This window comes from Furipterus horrens, unplaced genomic scaffold (genome assembly GCF_987537825.1).
Source record: "Furipterus horrens unplaced genomic scaffold, mFurHor1.1.pri manual_scaffold_2, whole genome shotgun sequence".
NCBI lineage: Eukaryota > Metazoa > Chordata > Mammalia > Chiroptera > Furipteridae > Furipterus > Furipterus horrens.
The window spans coordinates 35,260,498-35,279,628 of NW_028327172.1; the positions used below are offsets into that span (position 1 = coordinate 35,260,498).

The 19,131-nt window shown below is 36.7% G+C and overlaps 1 protein-coding gene across 1 annotated transcript in view; it reads right to left on the reverse strand.

The window, feature by feature from the left end:
• PDE3B (phosphodiesterase 3B) overlaps positions 1-19,131 on the reverse strand; it is a 155,573-nt gene that overhangs the window by 40,826 nt on the left and 95,616 nt on the right. The window contains exons 2-4 of the mRNA XM_090263746.1: positions 12,010-12,060; positions 5,621-5,869; positions 3,146-3,288 (exon numbers count right to left, since the gene is read on the reverse strand). Of these exons, the coding sequence (XP_090119872.1) occupies positions 3,146-3,288; positions 5,621-5,869; positions 12,010-12,060 (443 nt within the window). The remainder of the gene's footprint in view (positions 1-3,145; positions 3,289-5,620; positions 5,870-12,009; positions 12,061-19,131) is intronic.

Sequence of the window (19,131 nt, forward strand, 5' to 3'; positions counted from 1 at the left end):
TCTCTTTAGTGTAGAAGTAACTATAGTTGATAGCCCACATAGTTTTGGGATACAATTTGCCTATTTTTTGTCAGAGAAAATGTTAAAAAGAAGTGAGCTGTGAGCTCTGAATATGTGCTGTATTGGTCCACATGGAGGGTCTGGGTCCTCACAGCCAGTCTAAGAATAGCAGTTTAGCCATTTTTTAAACCCTAAGTATTAACACTGGAACTCGGTTCAACTGTCAGCTCACTCAGAAAAGCAGTATTCAGCCTTTCCTGGAACTTCCTGACCAAAGAAACATCACCTGAGGTCTAAAACTTAAATTGAAGGTACTGTCAACTATCATAATCTGATATGGATATCATACCCCTGCAGGACACTTGGTAAGCAGCTGTTTAGTTTCAAAGATACATTTCAATGCAATCCTAAACTCTTCACAATAACCAAGCAGGGCTCAGACAAGTAGTGATACCTTCTCACATAACATGAAAAGTGCCATAAAGGAGGGAAGAAAAGGTATTAAGGGGATTCAGAGGTGAAACATTATTTCCTTGTTGAAGACCAAGGGAAAAGGATGTCAGGGTGTCACTCTTAAAAGGTGACATCTGAACTCATTTTTTAAAAAAAAGGTGCACATAAATGAGGGTAGAGAGAACAAGTAAAGAGGGTTACAGAAGTAGACAAGTTAAGCCTGACTGGAGTTTCAGACACAGAAAGCTTTCTAAATCATTTTTCTATTTTCATTCTTTACAAAACTGTTTATCTCTTTTAGTCCATTTAACTTTTCCAAATAAGGGTTCAGCTTTGTCATGAGGGAATAACAGGGTTTTGATTCTCAGGCATTGGTAAAGGGTCCAAAAATTTAATGACTACAAAACCTATAATCAAAATATTGTTTAAGGAAAATTTCTGGTGGAAGGTTAGAAGATGGGTTGGGTAGTAAAAGATATTAGAAATGGGAAAGCCAATTTGGAGGATAATTCAATAGCCCAGGTAAGGAGTAACGAAAGCATCAAAGAGTGTAGGCAAAATGAGAAAGGAAGTAATACAGAAAAAAAGAATTTAGAGATAGACTTGACAAGTGATACCTGCAGAATAAGGAAAGAGGATATAACAATAACACCAAGTTTTCTAGGTAAATCAATTTTGTAAGCAACCACTAGAGGGTAGCACTGTTCCAGGAAATAAGGCCAGAACAATAACAAGCAGCTAGAAAGATGAGAAATTTGGTTTCAGAAAGTTTCAGGAAATGAGAGGTTCACTATTGAAACAATGTTTAAAGCATGCTCAGGGTCATTTATGATCCGTCTGAGAAGCTATGATCAGAATCTAAAGCTGCATTCAAATCAAGACTAAAAAATGTAGGCTATATGATCTCAGTTCTAGAGCCCTCTACTAAAGTCAAGATGAATGTCTCATGATTCCATAGCCACTAATCTGTTACTTTTGTGCCAAACAAAACATCTTCATACATTAAAGATATACAGCTATGCTGTCAAATATGGTTGCTACACATGTCTACATGGTAGTTATATAGTAGTTGTATATAGCTTTTCATATTTTAATTAAATTAAAATTTTAATGTAGCTGCTTAGTCATACTAGACACCTTTCAAGTGATCAACAGCTAGGAACTACCATACTAGGCAATAAAGATATAAAATATTCCAAAACTTTCTACCGGACAACACTGATCTAGAAACTTGAATTTCAAAAGACGTAAAGGCTGTAAATGCTTCACATATTCCTGTTACCTATGTTCAAAGTACACTTAGAAATTTGTTACTGATAAGCTCCAGCTTCTGAACACTAGAAAAATTACTTTTAGCCTAATCTCTTTAAAGTAGATGTTACATAATACCAATTACTTTACTCTCCAGATTTCTAAGCCTTTTATGAAAGTTAAGTATTTTAAATCTGCCTATATATACTTTTATATGGACATTTCTCAGAGTTAGAGGTTAGTTTTCTTTGGACCGTGTTTCTACTTTAATATCAATCATTCTTTAATTGCAAATGACTGCTGTTACATTAGTGTGATAGAAAGAATACAAAAAAAAAAAAAAGGGAATCATTTTCATCATTCTTTCTTAAACCCAATATTCTCAAGATAATGTTTCCCATGGTTAAGAAATATTTGTCATATTTTCAAGTTTCTAACATCATTCACTTCCCCATATCTTGTTCCCAGTTTTAAAAAAACCCATCATGTGTGTAGCTCTGGGAAGGCTTTGAACCAAAGCTCATTTTCCTGAACTGTTAACTCTTCATACTTCAACCCATTCCTGTTTTTTATATCATTTCACACAATTTTTTAATAACCAAGGAACCCATCTATTTGAATGTACTGTAGACTATTCAAATTAATAAATCAAAAAAGAACCTGGAAAATTACAATTATCTGACCATATTTCATGTATAATCATTAACATAAATTTTAACAAATAGCTATTATCCAATTAACAAATAGTTATTATCCAATCGTGCCACCTAGTGTTTGAAATGTGTAACTACACAGCTCAAGCTAAAAGTAAAATATGCTCAGTAATATTGAACAGTAAATTTATACTAATTCAAATTCCATTAATATTCTTAGATAATTGACTAAATAGAAGCTTATAACTCATACAACAGATCACTATCTTTCTGGGTTTTAAGACAAAGCACTGAATCTTTTGTTATCAGGGTAAATGGATATATTTACATTTTGATTTCATGCCTGCATTTTCCCAGCTTCTTTTAGTTGTCGATACCGATGCCTTTCAAAGGTATTTTAACATCTGAGATGGACCCTACGGATGTGCTCCACCTCTCACAAATCATAATTGTTGACATACCTTGGGTATCATGCTTGAGACTTGGTCACCACTCCTGTCGTGGCCACCTCTACCAATTTATCAGCTTTCCCAGGCCCCTGTCCTAAATTGATCTTAGCTTCCTTTAAGGCTGCTTTGTATCCAGCTTATCTAAGTTTTTGGATAAGACATGTTAGCTTCTTTTTAAGAATCACTCTTTCTGTTATGTCATACTCCTACTTACGCTGTCCTATACCCAAAATACTTCAACTGTTCGTTTCTGCTTTCAGAGCTATTTCAAATTTTATTCACAGACACAAAGTGAGTGTATCAAGTTTAGGTTTCTTTAATAGGCTCTGGGGATTTTACCTTGAAATGCCAAAGTCTTGGTGAGGCCTTTTGCCATTATTGCGTTCCCACCTTGAAGCAGAAGTTTCAATAGGGGGCAGACTTGAAGTTCCTGAGCTTCTCCTCGGCTGTGGAGTTGGTAAACTACTCCTACTGTTTAGTCCCTGTTGAATAATTTAACAGTGGTTAAAATTGTCACCCTATAATATGCTGTATATGTATTATTAAAGATGGCACATAAAAAATCAATACAAAGTATTTTTTTAACATGTACAGGAGAAACAGAACATTTTATTCTGAAAGTATGTCGATTTTAGTCCAAATATCACATACTGTTCTACCTATCCTTCTGCTACTAAAAACTGATTTTTGAACTCCCTACAAGTTAACTAGTTTTTTTTTTTGCACATTTTATTCTTAGTATAATGAGAAACAAACAACTGATCATTTAAAAAGCAGATATGAAAGATTTACCCTAAAAAACAACTTCAGAGGACAAGATTAGGATCAGGGACTATCAGCCCTATATCCTAAACCTTTATATTTTCAGTACAGTGCTAATAATGTCTACAGAGGTGAATCTGGAGAAACTGCAGGATTCTGAGCTGCTTTTTGAATTAATGATTAAATTAAATCCAGAACACCTTTAGCATTAATAAAATTCTACCATAATTTTTGAAAATATTATTTTTACCACTGTGAACGAGTGTCCTACCGAGATGTACGGAAAACAGTTTCTTCTTATGTATTTCCCCTATGAGCAGAGAGTGAAAGCATCTCTGAGAGATAAATATCGTTTCTATTTAAATTTTCCTAAGGATGTTGATTTAGTAAAGGTCCATGGTTGGTTAGACAAACAGTGAAAAAGTTCTTTATGTAACATAATCCTTTCTAGTTGTAATTTAGGTCCATATAATCTCTCGTTTCTTAACATAGTATATGATATTCACATCAAATTATCTATTTTATCTCCCTTTTCCTTACTAATTATTTTTTTCATAAATACTATTGTTCTATTCTGAAGTGGCAATAGGCTTCTTATATTCTTTTCCAAAAGCAGAGACAAATTGGATATAAAATTCAAGTATGTTTAAAGAACACTAAGAAGTAAGGGTTACTTCCTGGTTCTTATATGACTTACTTTTACCAGTAGATTCCAGTACCCAAAATTAGCCTGATTAACTAGAATGTTCAAGAAATGAAGCATTTAGGCATCCTGGTTAATATTATTGTTTAAATGTTTCTAAAATGTACCAGTACACTTTATACAGTAAACATAGTAACAATAATACTATCAATGTGATTTTATTAAAAATATTTTTAAGAACTACTATTTTTAAAATTACTATGCTAAACATCATCAAATGTCAATGGAAAATATGAAGGAAGAGCAACAGATCAAGTGAAAACTAACTCAAGAATATATTAGCTATTTTATTGATGAATTTCTTGCTATCCCTTTTTGATGCTTATGATTAACCTCTAAGTATCATTGTTAATTGGGTTTTGACTAATGCAGGTGAACTGTATATACTTTTTAAAAATAAAAGCACCACATAACTACCTGTGATTCACATCTGTGATCAATAATTTATCAACTTTTTGCCCTAATCAGGGTTGCTTAATTTTTCAACATTTCTATACCCTAATGCTAAGAACAAAATGAAATTAACCGATAATCAAAATCCCTCCAAAAACTATATTTTAAACTTTTTCTAAGCCCTATACACACTATTATAAGTGAACAAAATAAACTGATATGAATTTTATCTTCTCTTGGTTAGTTTCTTTACCTGCAGAACAAAGTAAACTAGAATAATTTCTAAAAGGTTTCTATTTTTAGTTTTATCATTTTAGCAATTGGTAAAGATAGTCAAAATAATTAAAAGCACTCTGGACATGCATAATGCATGCCTATTTAGAACAGTATCATTTTCTAAAGGAAATCTTATTTTGAAGCATTGATACTTAAATTAATCCCACATCTAATGATGGAAAAACCAATGCCTATTGGGCTGTAGCAATTCCCAGTGAGTAAAGAAGAGGGGGCCAGGAAGACTTTTTAAAATGTGCAAATTGATTTAAAATACATAATGCTATGTAATGCACAAAATGAGCAGTATAATGATCATTTTTTGGTTCAACAAGACCTATTCCTGGATTCTAAAGAATATAGATTACTGACGTGATTTGACTACTAGTTTGTTATACAAGCCTGGAATTAAATTTGCTTGTTGCTCTTCTACTTAAAAACAAAAACAACAATAAATAGTTTTTACTGATGCAGTTATAAATGCAATGTAATTTAGAATAAAAACTGAATCCTTGTTTCAAATTATTTCAGACCATAACTACCTCTAAAGCCGCAGGAAGCTCAATATACTTGAAAAGAAGCTGATCCTTGAAAAAGAAAGTAGTTTATCTAAGATTTTGAAGAACAATTTGAAAATATAATCAAATGTGACAAACAGGGCTGGCTGATTACTGTATTTTGACCTTGTGAAGTTTTCGATCTCCTCTCTCAGCTGGGTCCTCTATTTCAGAGCAGGGGTAAAATCCAGGAAATGGTGTAAGAGGATTAATCTTTGGCCTACAGGAACCTGAGAAAGCACCCATCAAACTACTGATACTCCGCAGGGAAGAAATGACTTGTGGGGGAAGGGTTGGATCAGTCAGAAGATCTGACACCATATTGCGAGCCTCATTGAGCACTGACAGATCAACTCCACTGCCACCTCCAGAATTCTAGAGAAAAAAAAGTAAAATTATAAATTACACAGAAAAAAATTTAAGATAATTCTATTAAATATTAATAGTAATTTGTACATGACACAAAAGACATAATGAATGGTATAATTCTATTTTTTTAGATTTTATTTATTTTTAGAGAGGGTAAGGTAGGGAAAAAGCAGGGAAGAGAAATATCAATGTGTGGTTGCCTCTTGCCCACCCCCAACCAGGGAATTGGCCCACATCCCAGGCATGTGCCCTGACTGGGAATCAAACCAGTAACCTTTTGGTTCGCAGGCTGGCGCTCAATCCACTGAGCCACACCAGCCAGGGCTAATTCTCACTTTAAAAATTTGGATGTTGAAGTATGTAGCAGATAATGTGGATTTTAATTTTTTTCTATATTTTTCATTAGTTTACCTCATATTTAACAGTATTCATTACTAACTTTATAAGTAGTATAAAGCTAAATTTGTATTGATTTCAAAATATATAATTTGAATATTTTATTAATTTGTTGATGATTTCCTTCCCTTTATGTCAAAATTTCTTTTAAACATATATAGCATTTCTTTCTTTTACCTTACTCACTAAGAGGCATTCTAGTGCAGTGGCAAAGCTTTGTTGCAGAGTTTGAAATCTAAACTTTAACCTAACTGTGTGACTTTGAGCAAGTCACTTAACATCTGAACTTTTCAGTTTCTTCACTGTAAAATGGGGATAATAGCATCTACCTCATTAAGGGCTGATATGAGAATTAAATCCACTAACATACATGCAAAACACATAAAGCAATGTGTGGTGCACATAAAGTGTAATCAATAAGAGTATTAATCTCAATGTTATAGAAAACAATGATAAAATACAGAAAAATGGTATCACATTTCAAAGGAGATCGTGATAACTTTGAACTGAATGGTTAACAAAAAAGTCATGGGAAGGACAGCATCAAGCTGAGCCCTAAAAATGGGTCAAAAATATATTTTTAAAATTTAAAATAAATATTTCATTAATGTACACATATATAATTTTTACTTTTTGTTCAACTCAATTACCCATAGAAATAAAGTACACTGATAATCAGTATAGTAATTCGTACTTTTGTTCGTGTTATTGTATCTTGAACTTGCATTTGAGTGTATTTGGAATTCATAAGTATTCAAGATATTAACAAAACTGTTTAAGTAGCCTCGACGTATTTTAGAATTGAAAAAATGTTATAAAAGTTTGACCGATAATTAGCTAACGTCTTTGCTCTTTGTGGAATTATTTTTCTTTTATTTTTGAAGCATTATTTTGTATTAATTTTTATTTTAAAATATTCCCCATTATTGGGGCATAGCACAGCAAATACCTCTCTATGTATCACTATAGATAATTAAGTGTACTTCTAACAAATGGCTTTCCATAATTTGAACTGCTAATCCAAAGTTAATGAACATGTAAAAATTTGATCATTACTATAAACCCACCCTCACATATGTTGGTCAAATCTATACTTTCACAAATTCTATGTAATAGCATCTATTTTCCTACACCAAAATGAGAAATCTGCTGTTAAGTTGATATTCCCCTACAGGAAATGTGTCATTTTTCTCTGGCTACTTTCCAAATATTTTGTCTTTAGTTTTCAAGTTTAATTATGACATGTCTTGGAGTGTGTGTGTGTGTGTGGGGGGGGGGTTGTTGTTGTTTTTGGCAGTTGATCCTATTTGATAATCACTATGCTTCCTGAGTTTGTAGAATAATGTCTTTGGCAAAATTTGGGAAGTTTTCAGCCATTATTTCTTCAAATACTCTTTTATATCCACTCTCTTTGTCACTCAGGTCCCTAAGGAAAAATTCTATTGCTCTGTAACCTGAAGGGTTAACAGAAATTTTATGAAAGAGGTAGCAGCATTTGGTAGGATTTTATAAAGATTGGGGAAATGTTTTACAATAAAACTAAACAAAAATATATTTGGGGAGCTCATTTTTCAAGAAGCATAAATAAAGATTAAAAAGTAGTAAAATAGCAATGTGTGAAAAACATAAAATTATAAAAGTACAGGTTATATTAAAAATAAAAACAGTAAAAAATAAGAACACTGGATTCCAGGCTAAGAAATATGGGCAATGGAGAATCATGGGTTTTTGAAAAGGTAGAAGAGAAAGAATGAAGCAAGGAAAGGGAAAAGGAAATGATGGAGGGCAATGAAATTTTAGAGGATTAGGCAGCAACTTAAGACCTAACAGAGGTGTGAAAAAAGAGCATTCCACGCAGAGAAGCTAGCAAGTGTGAAGACCTAGACACAGAAGCATGCCTGACTTGTTTGTGAAATTAACAAGGAGGCTAGTGCTGCTGGAGCAGAGTAAATGAAGGAGAAAGTATTAGAAGATGAAGTAAGAGAAGAGAGCAAAGTAAGGGACCATATTGTATAAGGTCATTGTATTATGTGCAATAATATGAATTAATCTCACAGATAAAATTCTCAAAGAAGCAAAACAAAATGCATGATTGATTCCATTTATATAAAATTCAAAGACAGGAAAAACTAAGTTGTGTTGACAAACCAGGAATGCAGTAACACTTGGGAGAAGTAGGTGACTGAGAGGAAAGCATAAGGGGGCTTTCAGGTGCTGAATTCTTCATCTATGAGATGGTCACATACTTATATTCATTTGGAGAAAATTCATCAAGTTGTACACTTATGACTTGTGTATTTTTATATATGAATGTTACACTTCAGATTTATTAAAAATTATTAGGAAGAGAAAGATAGAGAATGGGAAAAGAAGGAAAAAGGAGGCAGAGGTGTCTGATATCACAAAACCAACCCATGTTCTGAACCATTGCTCCTTATTTATCTTTAGATTTTACCAATAACTTAGATACTCTAAAAACTGAGGATTTTGGATATGATTTACGAGGAAAGCCACTCTGTAGGTCAAGAAACCAGCACTTTTAGGTCAGATGTGGTCTCTTGATTTCATCTGACTGCAATAGTTATTTTCTCACCAAAACCCAGAGGCTATTTTATTCCTATAAGCGATTGTGACTATTCCATTCACACTTTTTAAAAATAAAAATCATTCCAGCCAAGATGGAGGTGTACGTAGACACACTTCACCTCCTTGCACAACCATAAGGATTGCATCTATCTCAAACAGAAAACAAAAAACAAAAAGCAAACACACAAAACTGCCAGAAAATCGAACTGCATGGAAGTTCAACAAACAAAGATTTAAAGAAGTAATACTCATACAGACAGGTAGGAGAGGCAGAGCTGGGAGCTGGGGTGGAACAGCAAGGCAGTGGCTATGGCCGGTAGACAGAATGAGTGATCCCAGCCCCAGGCCAGACTGTACCGCTCACAGTTCTAGCGCCAAGAAAATAAAGCCTCATTGCTTCTAGCTGTGGAAACCAGTGGTGGTTGGGGCAGCGGAAAAAACTGCCGGTCTCTCAGGAGAGTCTCTTTAGAGGGCCCCCACGGTCCCAGAACACATGCAAACCCACCCACTCTGGGAACCATCCCCAGGACAAAAGTCAGAGGGGCGCCAGTACATACAGGAAGCAGGAAGCACCACAAGGCAGTGAAAGGGGCTTCCCCATAGTGATGAATACCTAAGGCTCTGCTCCTTACAATGTGACATGTGTGGCAGCTCTACCTAATACACAGAGGCAAACACTGGGAGGCTGTCAAGCTGAGGAGACAGAGAACTATGGCCCAAAAGAGGGAGCAGATCAAGGCTCCAGAAGGAGAATCAAGCGAGGAGGAGAGTCAACCTAATAGACACAGAGTTCAAAATACTTGTGATAATGAAGCTCGGAGAAGTGATTGAGTACTGCACACATAAGGGAAGAAGTGAAAGCTATGCTAAATGAAATGAAGAAAAATCCACATGAAACTAATAGTGAAGGGAAGGAAACCAGAATTCAAATCAATGTATTGGCATATAAGGAAGATATAAACAGTTAACCAGTACAGAATGAAGAAACAGGAATTGAAAAAACTGAGGAGAGGCTTAGGAACCTCTAAGGCAACTTGAAATATACCAACATCTGAATCATAAGAATGCCAGGAGAAGAGAAAGAGCAAGAAATTGAAAACTTTTTTGTAAAAATAATTAAGAAAAATTTCCTAATTTGGTGAAGGAAATAGACATACAAGACCGGAAAGCACAGAGAGTTCCAAACAAGTTGGACCCAAAGAGGACCACACCAAGACACATCATAATTAAAATGCCAAAGGTTAAAGACAAAGAGAGAACCTTAAAAGCACCAAGAGAAAAGAAGAGTTACCTACAAAGGAGTTCCCATAAGGCTATTAGCTTATTTCTCAAAAGAAGCTTTGCAGGCATTAAGGGCCCAGCAAGAAATATGTAAAGTGATGAAAAGCAAGGACCTACAACCTAGATTACTCTATCCAGCAAAGCTATAATTTAGAATTGAAGGTCATATAAAGTGCTTCCCAGGAAAGGTAAAGCTAAAGGAGTTCACCATCACCAAGCCCTTATTATATGAAATGTTAAAGGGACTTACTTAAGAAAAATAAGAGCAAAACTATGTACAGTAAAATGACAACAAACTTGTAACTATCAACAAATGAATCTAAAAAACAAAAACTAAGCAAACAAGTAGAACAGGAACAGAACCATAGATATGGAGATCATATGGAGGGTTATCAGCAGGGAGGAGGAAAGAGGAGTAGGGGAAAAGGTGCAGGGATCAAGATGCATAATTGGTAAGTACAAAATAGACAGGGGGATGTTAAGAATAGTAAAGGAAATGGAGAAGCCAAAGAAGTTATATGAATGACCCATGGATATGAATAAGAGGAAGAGATTGTTGGAGGGAATGGAGGTACCAGACAGAGGAGGGCAAAGTGGGAAAATATTGGGACAACTGTAATAGCATAATCAATAAAATATACTGAAAAAACAAAAATATAAAAATCAACCATTCAAAAGGATATTAATTTTTTAACAATTGATATTGGGACAAGTAACTAAATAGTAGCTCATAAACAGGGGTTAATGTTTGTATAAACACAAATGACGTTTAACATTTATTAATGTTTATATGAGTGTATAAATCATCAGGTTTCAAAAAAGCATATTAACCCTAATGTAATTTTTGTAGAACAGAATATACAAACACATTTCAATACATTGGAAAAATGGAAAAAGTTGTAAATATACACATCAATGGTTAATATAACATAGTTATTGCTTGATCTTTACAACTAATTTTTCTCCTATACTTCTATTTTTAGTTCTTCTGACACAAACATGTATTTCTTAAATGATCAACAAAATCTTTACATAGTACATATTAAATGATTATATTTATATATGTGTGTATATATACATATTTCACAAATAAGCAAAACTAATTGCTTGTAGTCAGGACAGAGATTCTTTGGTGAAGTAATAACTAGAATGGTACATAAGTGAGGCTTCTGGGATAAATGCTGGCAATGTGTTATTTCTTGATATGGGTACTAGCCACATGAAATATTTATTTTAAAAATTCATCAAGCTGTTCTGGCTGGTGTGACTCAGTGGACTGAGTGCCTGCCTGTGAACCGGAAAGGTCACTGGTTCAATTCCCAGTTGGGGCACATGCCTGGGTTGTGGGCCAGGTCGCCAGTTGGGGGCATGAAAGAGGCAACTGATGGATGTTTCTCTCCCTCTCTTTCCCCTTCCTTTATGTCTCTAAAAATAAATAAAACCTTAAAAAAAGTGAAAATAAAAATTCATCAAGCTGTGTATTTTTCTTTATGTATAATTCAATAAAAAGTTTAACAAAAAGCAAAATGATTTTGCTTCTCAGATAAAATATTTTGCCAATTGCCTAGCTTTTTCTCCTATATGGCCTTTAATCTATTTTTTCCTGTGTAGATCATTTGCCCACAAACAGAAAAAAAAGTCTCATCCTTAGTATATAAATTAGTTTATTCCGAGTCCAGATTATATTAGCAACATTTAAAAATAACTATGCTTGGTTTCTTACCATTTTCTTTTTCGCTTACAATTAAAATGTAACATACCTAAATGAAAGTTCTGGTTTTTTAGTTCAGATAAAGGAAATCTTGTATCATAGCAATCTTGTGAGTGTAACTTTAAATGTCAAAAATGTCCTTATAGATATTAAGTGGTAATCACATATTTACCTGATAATGAGGTTTATACCATTGCTTTAAGTCCCAATCCCAAAGAATCATCTGAAAAGAAAAAAATTTCACTTAGTTAAAAACCAGAATAAACAAATAGATGCTCCATTTTGTCTTACATATAAATTACAGATACTTGAAATATCTTAAATTTGAGAGAGGAATGGGGAAGGTGAGAATAAAAATTATCTCTAGACAGAATATTAATTATGCAATCTGTGATTGAGAATCAAAAGTCACAAATATAAACAATATTAACCTTCAAATTATCTATTTCACACAAATGAACATATAAATCAGTAATCACATCCAATCACTAAAAATTTAAGAAAAATTATAAATCATCAGATAGCCCTCACCCAAATGATTATCACTTAGTGCTGCCATTGACACTGATTTTAAAATAATATCTCCTTACCAATAAGGCACTTGTGTCAAAAGCTTCTCCTTGTGGTTAGATTAAGTACAAAGGAATGGAGCATAAAAAGCAACATGCAACCCTTTTGACGTACAGATAATTAGTGGTTTTCCTGTTTGTCTTTTTATACAATGGTAACTTCTTAGTCCCAGACTCATTTTTTCCTGCCCCTCTTTCCCTAGCAGGCTTTCTGGCTGCTTCCCCATCCAAAGTCACTATGCTCAAGGAGATAACATTGGCGCTAATTTAGCAAGCTGTAACTGTTACAAATCATTAATCTTAAATGTCTTTTAAGTTTACTTAGATAATAAATAGGTCTCCTTTTGCCTAAATAATTTATTATAAGCTTAATTTATGTGTGATATAATCACATTTTCCATATACAAAATTATTGGTGTTGTTTCCTGTACTTGGTCTTAAGTATCCTTGGTTGCAAAAGATCTTAAAAGTGTTACCTACTCTATCAGTCCAATATTTTATCAGGAGTTGGCAGGCTTCTTTTTTTTTTTTTTGTGAAGGACAGATAGTATATATTTAAGGCTTTGCAAGCTACATAAATAAGGTCTCTGGCATATACTTTGTTTTTTATTTTTGTTTTACAACCCTGTAAAATGCAAAAAAACATTCTTAGCTTTAGGACCATACAAAATAGGCTGCTGGAAGAATTTGGTCTGTGGGCTGCCTCATTACAAGCTCTATTCTACTATACCCACCCTTAATCACTCAAAAATGTGTCCGCTGTCATTATTACCATTTCCCTGTCAACATTCTTGCAGAAAGTCACCTCTTGCCAGCAAAGAGAAACCTACTGTCTCCCAAAGAAACCCAAGGATGCTATAAGGACTTACAAAAGTCATGGACTAGTACCTCAGAATCCAGAGAAGGAAAACTCTGACTCCAAAAAACCTCCGCTGCCTTGCGGCATACCTCTTCAGGGGAAAGGCTAAGGGAGTAAACCCCGACAGAAAATCCGGAGCCGCAGTCCCTAAGGCGGTTTGACGTTGTAGTCAACACCGGCAACTCCTGCGGCGCACCTGAAGCCAAGCTGTATTGACTCCGTCTTTCCCTTGGATCCTTCAGCTGCGAAGAGAGGGGGGGTCTGCTGCATGAGCAACAGCAGACCCTCCATATCACCCTGCCCAGGCTCTGTAGCTTCAGCTTCACTGGAGAGGACACTCCAGCGTCATCGCAAGATGTCGATTCAACACGGGAGGAGACAGATACCGTGTCACTCCCGAGTCGGACTGCACAGCCATTCTCGGCGGTGCAGATAGACTCTTCAGAAGCTACGCCATCGTCTCTCGAGACGGACGGCTGCCGCCGCCGACGACAACGACGAGTACCTCAGAATGGCTATGGTTTAGTAGACTCATTAACTTTATACAGTATCTTAGATGCCCTGAGTATTATTCTGATAAAATTATTTCAGGTTGTGATTTAACCAGCATACTTTCTAGATTCTAGAGACATTAATTAAGGCCGTTTAAGGTGTTGGTAACTTCCTAAAAACACTCATATTAAGATTACAATAACCTAAAATCCGTAAATTTCATTCCTATTTGGCAGTCACTTTTTCTAGGATCAAAAATACATTTGCCAAAAAGCAGCAGGTCTTTATCTGAAGTCCCCTGCATTATTAGGAACTGAAAATAGATACAGTGACCACTACAAATTGCAGGTATACTGCCTTCTTTGTAAAAGAAGGTATGAGGTATGGAAATACATTTTTGAAGGAATTAGAGAAAAGCGGTTTGTCCTAAACTAAGGATAGTTAGTTCTGAATGAGTAAGAGACAAACTAAGAGGGATTAGAAAAGCTGCAGGTTTGTGAAAACCTGAGAGGAAATTTTGTGTGGTTAAACTGAGTAAGACTGAAAAAATCTAATCAGGTAAGTAAATTTAAAACATCAAAAGTTAAACTAGTACAAAAGTAGAGGTTGACGTTTCTCTTTAAAATGGCTTGGTTTGTTATTGACTGATATTGTGAGAAAAGTTCTATACTCTATATTATCCTGGGGAACTACATCCTTCAGTGTAGCCCCTTGGATGCATCTTACAAAACTGGGCCATGTTTGGCTGTGAACCACTGAAAAAAAGAAAATGCTTATTTGTAACATGACATGGCCACAATACGCTCTAGAGTGAGTAGAACACTAGCCAGAAAATGGGTCCTTAAACTACAGTACCATCTTGCAACTTGAGTTATTCTGTAAAAGAGAGGCAAAATGGGATGAAATCCCTTGTGTACTAGCATTTATGCTTTTCTGTTAGAATAAGCCTCTTTGAACAAAAAGCAAATTATGATACAGCAAGCTGAGAAACCAAACAAGTCTTAGGAGAATCCCAGGAGAATGGAAGTGACTTATTATTATAACTCCAGCTTAATGTTTCAGTAGCTGCGGTCATTCCACCACCCTGTGGCAATAATGCAGCCCCTACCGCACTATCTCTGGCTGGAGAAAGTACTCTGCTAGGCTCAGGAATGGTTCCCCCATCTCAGATCCAGCAGGGTACCCAATCTGGTCAGGAGTCCACTTAAGGCAGGGTAATTCCCCTTAAGGAAGGAGCCAATGGGAGGAAGTGATGCTAACAGACAAGTGGCAGGAATCATCACGATGTATACTCCCTTCACAACTTCTGACCTCTTTAACTGGAAAAACAATATGCCTGTCTATAGGGACAATCCTAGACAGACAGAAAGTCTCTTTTCCTCCATTTTTGACGCTCATAACCTGACTTGGGCAGATATTCAACACCTACTAAACACCCTGCTTACTGCTGAAGAACAGTGGGTTATCTTAGAAAAGGGAAGGGAAGAAGCTAGTCACCTGCACAATGGGACACCCCAAACCCCTGTGTGAGCTGAAATCACACTGCTATCCCTACTACTGAACCACATTGGAATATAAATAATGGGGATCAGCCCAAAGCTTGCACATTACAGGAATTGCATTTTGGTTGGGTAAACGAAAGGAATGCCCAAAGAAGTTTAGTAAGGTGGAACATCCAAACAAAAACACAACTGAATTCTTAGAATGTATTTTTTTTAAAGATTTTATGTATTTATTTTTAGAGAGAGGGGTAGGGAGGAAGAGAGAAACATTGATGTATGAGAGAAACATTGTTTGGTTGCCTCTTGCGCGCCCCCCACTGGAGACCTGGCCCCCAACCCAGGCATGTGCCCTGACTGGGAATCAAGCTAGCAACCTTTTGGTTCACAGGCTGGTGCTCAATCCACTGAACCACAGCAGCCGGGGCCTTAGAACATATTTGAGGCTGTCGCGAAAATAAATGATGTGGACTCAGAGGTCCCCGATAAAAGTCAAGAATATAACTATTTGGGGGCAGAGTGCCCCTGATATGTGAAGAAGACTTCAAAAGGTTGAAGACCCTTTGGAATGCCCCTGTCACAGTTGGTGGAGATTGCTTTTAAGGTGTTCAATAGCAGAGACAAGGCCTGGGGAAAAGAACAACGATGAAGCAAGAGGCTGCCTTGCTGGTTGCTGCTGTGAATACCAGGTGGTGTTAAGAAGACAATGAACAAGGTCAGGGTGCTGGAAACAGGGTCACTGTTCTTCCCTGCCCCCAAACTAGGCCCTAAACAATGTACCTCCTGCAAGCAAGAGGGTCATGGTCCTGCAAGCAAGAGGGTCATGGCGGGGGGGTGGGGGGGTGCCCGAGTTTAAACAAAGAACAGGACAAAGAGGAATGAGGGTCATAACAGATGACCGGGTTATCCCTGAGTGTCAGGCCCAGGGGCTCTGACCAACGCAACTGGCTCCTTTAGCACCACCCATATGGAACCTCATGCCACTCTAACGGTGGGAAAGAAATTAATTGACTTTTCGATCGACTCTGGAGCCACGTATTTTGTATTAAATACTAAGATGACTAAACTCTCCTCTAAAACAAGGATCAAGACTGGAATGTCAGAAGAGTCACTATGGAAAAGCCATTATATTGCCAAATACAAAAAACAAACGTTAAGCATAGCTTCTTGTGTTGCCAGAATGCCCAGTGCCAACTTTTAGGATGGGACTTATTGACTAAACTAAATGCCAAAATCACCTTTGCCCCCAGCTGGATTGACATTAGGTACCCCTGGAAGAAGCTTGTGCTTTATAGGCAGCATCCTGGCTTCAGCCAAGAAAGATATTCTGGCTGAGCTCCCCAAAGAAATCCTGCAAGAAATAAGTCTGGAAGTATGGTTAAAGGGCAGGCCTGAGAAGGCTAAAACAGCCACCCCAATCAAAATATGACTGCAGAAGCAAACATCTCTCCATATGAAATAGGACCCTCTAAACGACAAGGCTAGGAGGGGAATCCAACCATTAGCAACAGCATTGCTAGAGTATCAGCTTACTGAGCCTTGTCATTCCCCATATAATGCTCCCATTTTATTGATACTAGTAGAGAAGTCAGGCACTGAGGAATACCAGTTTTTCCAGGACTTGAGGGCCATCAACCAAATAGTGGAAGACATCACCTGCTGGTCCATAACCCTTATATCTTGCTGACCACATTGGGAAATTTTGGTGGATTACTGTATGGACTTTAAGGACACCTTCTTTCATATACCCTTGAGCTCTAAATCTCAGGAGATACTACATTTGAAATACTATTGATCTGTTCTTCCCCAGGGGTTCTAAAACTCCTCACTGTTTAGACAGGCTTTAGCCAGAGATCTAATAGAACTTCAACTGGACAGTGGAGCAGTACTCCAATAGGTAGATGCTATCTTCTTTGCAAGCATCAGCAAGGTGGCCTCTGACAAAAATACTCCTCTAAATACTAAATACTCTCCTAAATACTACCTAAATTTCCTGGCTAAACAGGGATACAAAGTCTCCTAAAACAAAGCTCAAATACCCAGACCTTCTGTAAAATACTGGGGATTTGAATTATTTCAGGGGCAAACGAACTTGCTCCTTGATAGGAGAGAAGTCTTGGCTAGGGTGGCAGTGCCTACTACTTGCAGACAGGTAAGAGGATTTTTAGGAATGGTTTTTTGTAGGATCTGGATTTCAGATTTTCATTTAATTGCAAAACCATTATATGAGGCACTTAAAGGAAAGGACGAAGTGCCTCTAACTTGGACTGGGGAATGTCAAAACGCCTTCCAAACTACAGTAGTCCCTCTATATCACGATTCACTTATCGCGGCCTCACTGTATCACAGGATTTTTTAAAGTATTATATTTAATTATTTATCGCGGATTTTTCACTATATCGCGGGATTTTGCGATACTGTATACATATGTTGTTAAAGTTACATAGGTTTAAGAGTGCAGAATAAATGTAAGGTTCCTACTTTGCGGCGGGGTCTAGAACATAATACCCGCAATAAGTGAGGGAATACTGTATTTAAGTTATTAATGGTCCTTGCCTTTGCCTCCTAGACTTAAGAAAGTCATTTGACTTGTTTGTGCATGAACAATAAGGAATGATACTAAGGACATTACCCCCCCACATCTGGGAAATGTTAAGAGGTCAGTAGCATACTTCTCAAAGCTATTGGAGACAGTGTCTCAGTGATGGGTAGGTTGTCCAAGGACCAAGGCTCCCACCTGTGACTTGGTACAATAAACTGAGAAGTTCACTCTGGGACAGCCCACCACAGTGTATACTGCAGATTTTGTGTTGCCCTGATAAGAACAAAGGGGAGGATACTGGCTGACCTCTTATTGGCTGGGGAATATCAGGCCATCCTTTTAGATAATCCTAATGTCATTCTCAAGGCTCTCCACCCTAAATCCAGCCACTTTGTTTCCCTCTGAGTCAGAGGGACCAACATAATTCCAGCTGACCAGTCCTAACTGACCTGCCACTTAAAAATCTTGATACTGAGATGTTCACGAATGGAAGCAGTATCATAGGCACGGGAAACTAAAAGTCAGGATATGTTGTGGTAACTCTTCAAGAAATACTGGAAGCTGAGGCATGCCCACAGGTACTTCAGCTGAATTACTGGCCCTGACCTGAGTCTTGCATCTGGGAAAAGGTAAGAGAATCAATATCTACACTGACTCTACATATGCATTTACCTATGGTACGTATCCATAGGGCTACTTGAGGGGAAAAGGGGCTTTTAACATCAGGAAGTAAACCAATGTTATGTTAAATCTCCTGAAATCAGTAATGGAACCTCAGAATATTGCTCTTATTTATTGTCCAGGTGATCAAAGGGCAGCCTTTGACAAAATCCAGCACCTATTTATGATAAAAACTCCCAGAAAAGTGGGAATAGAGGAAACATATGTCAACATGCCACAGCTAACACACTCAAGTGTTCATAGCCACGTTATTTACAATAGCTAAGTACTGGAAAGAGCCTGAGTGCCCATCAGTAAATGAGTGGTACACTTACACAATGAAATACTATGCAGCAGAAAGAAAGAACTACCTTTCGCGACAGCATGGATGGAAATGGAAGAGTATTATGCTAAGTGAAATAAGCCAGGCAGTGAAAGACAAATATATAATCTCATCTGTAAGTGGAACCTAATGAATGAAACAAATGAGCAAAATAGAACCAGAGACATGAAAACAAGGAACAGATTGGCAGTGACCTGAGGGGAGGGGAGAGGAGGGAGGAGGATAATGAGAGAAAGGAGGGGAAGGGTCTAGTCAAGGAACAAGTATAAAGGACCCATGCACATGGACAACGGGGTGGGGATTGACTGGGAGCAAGTGGGGAGGGGCAGG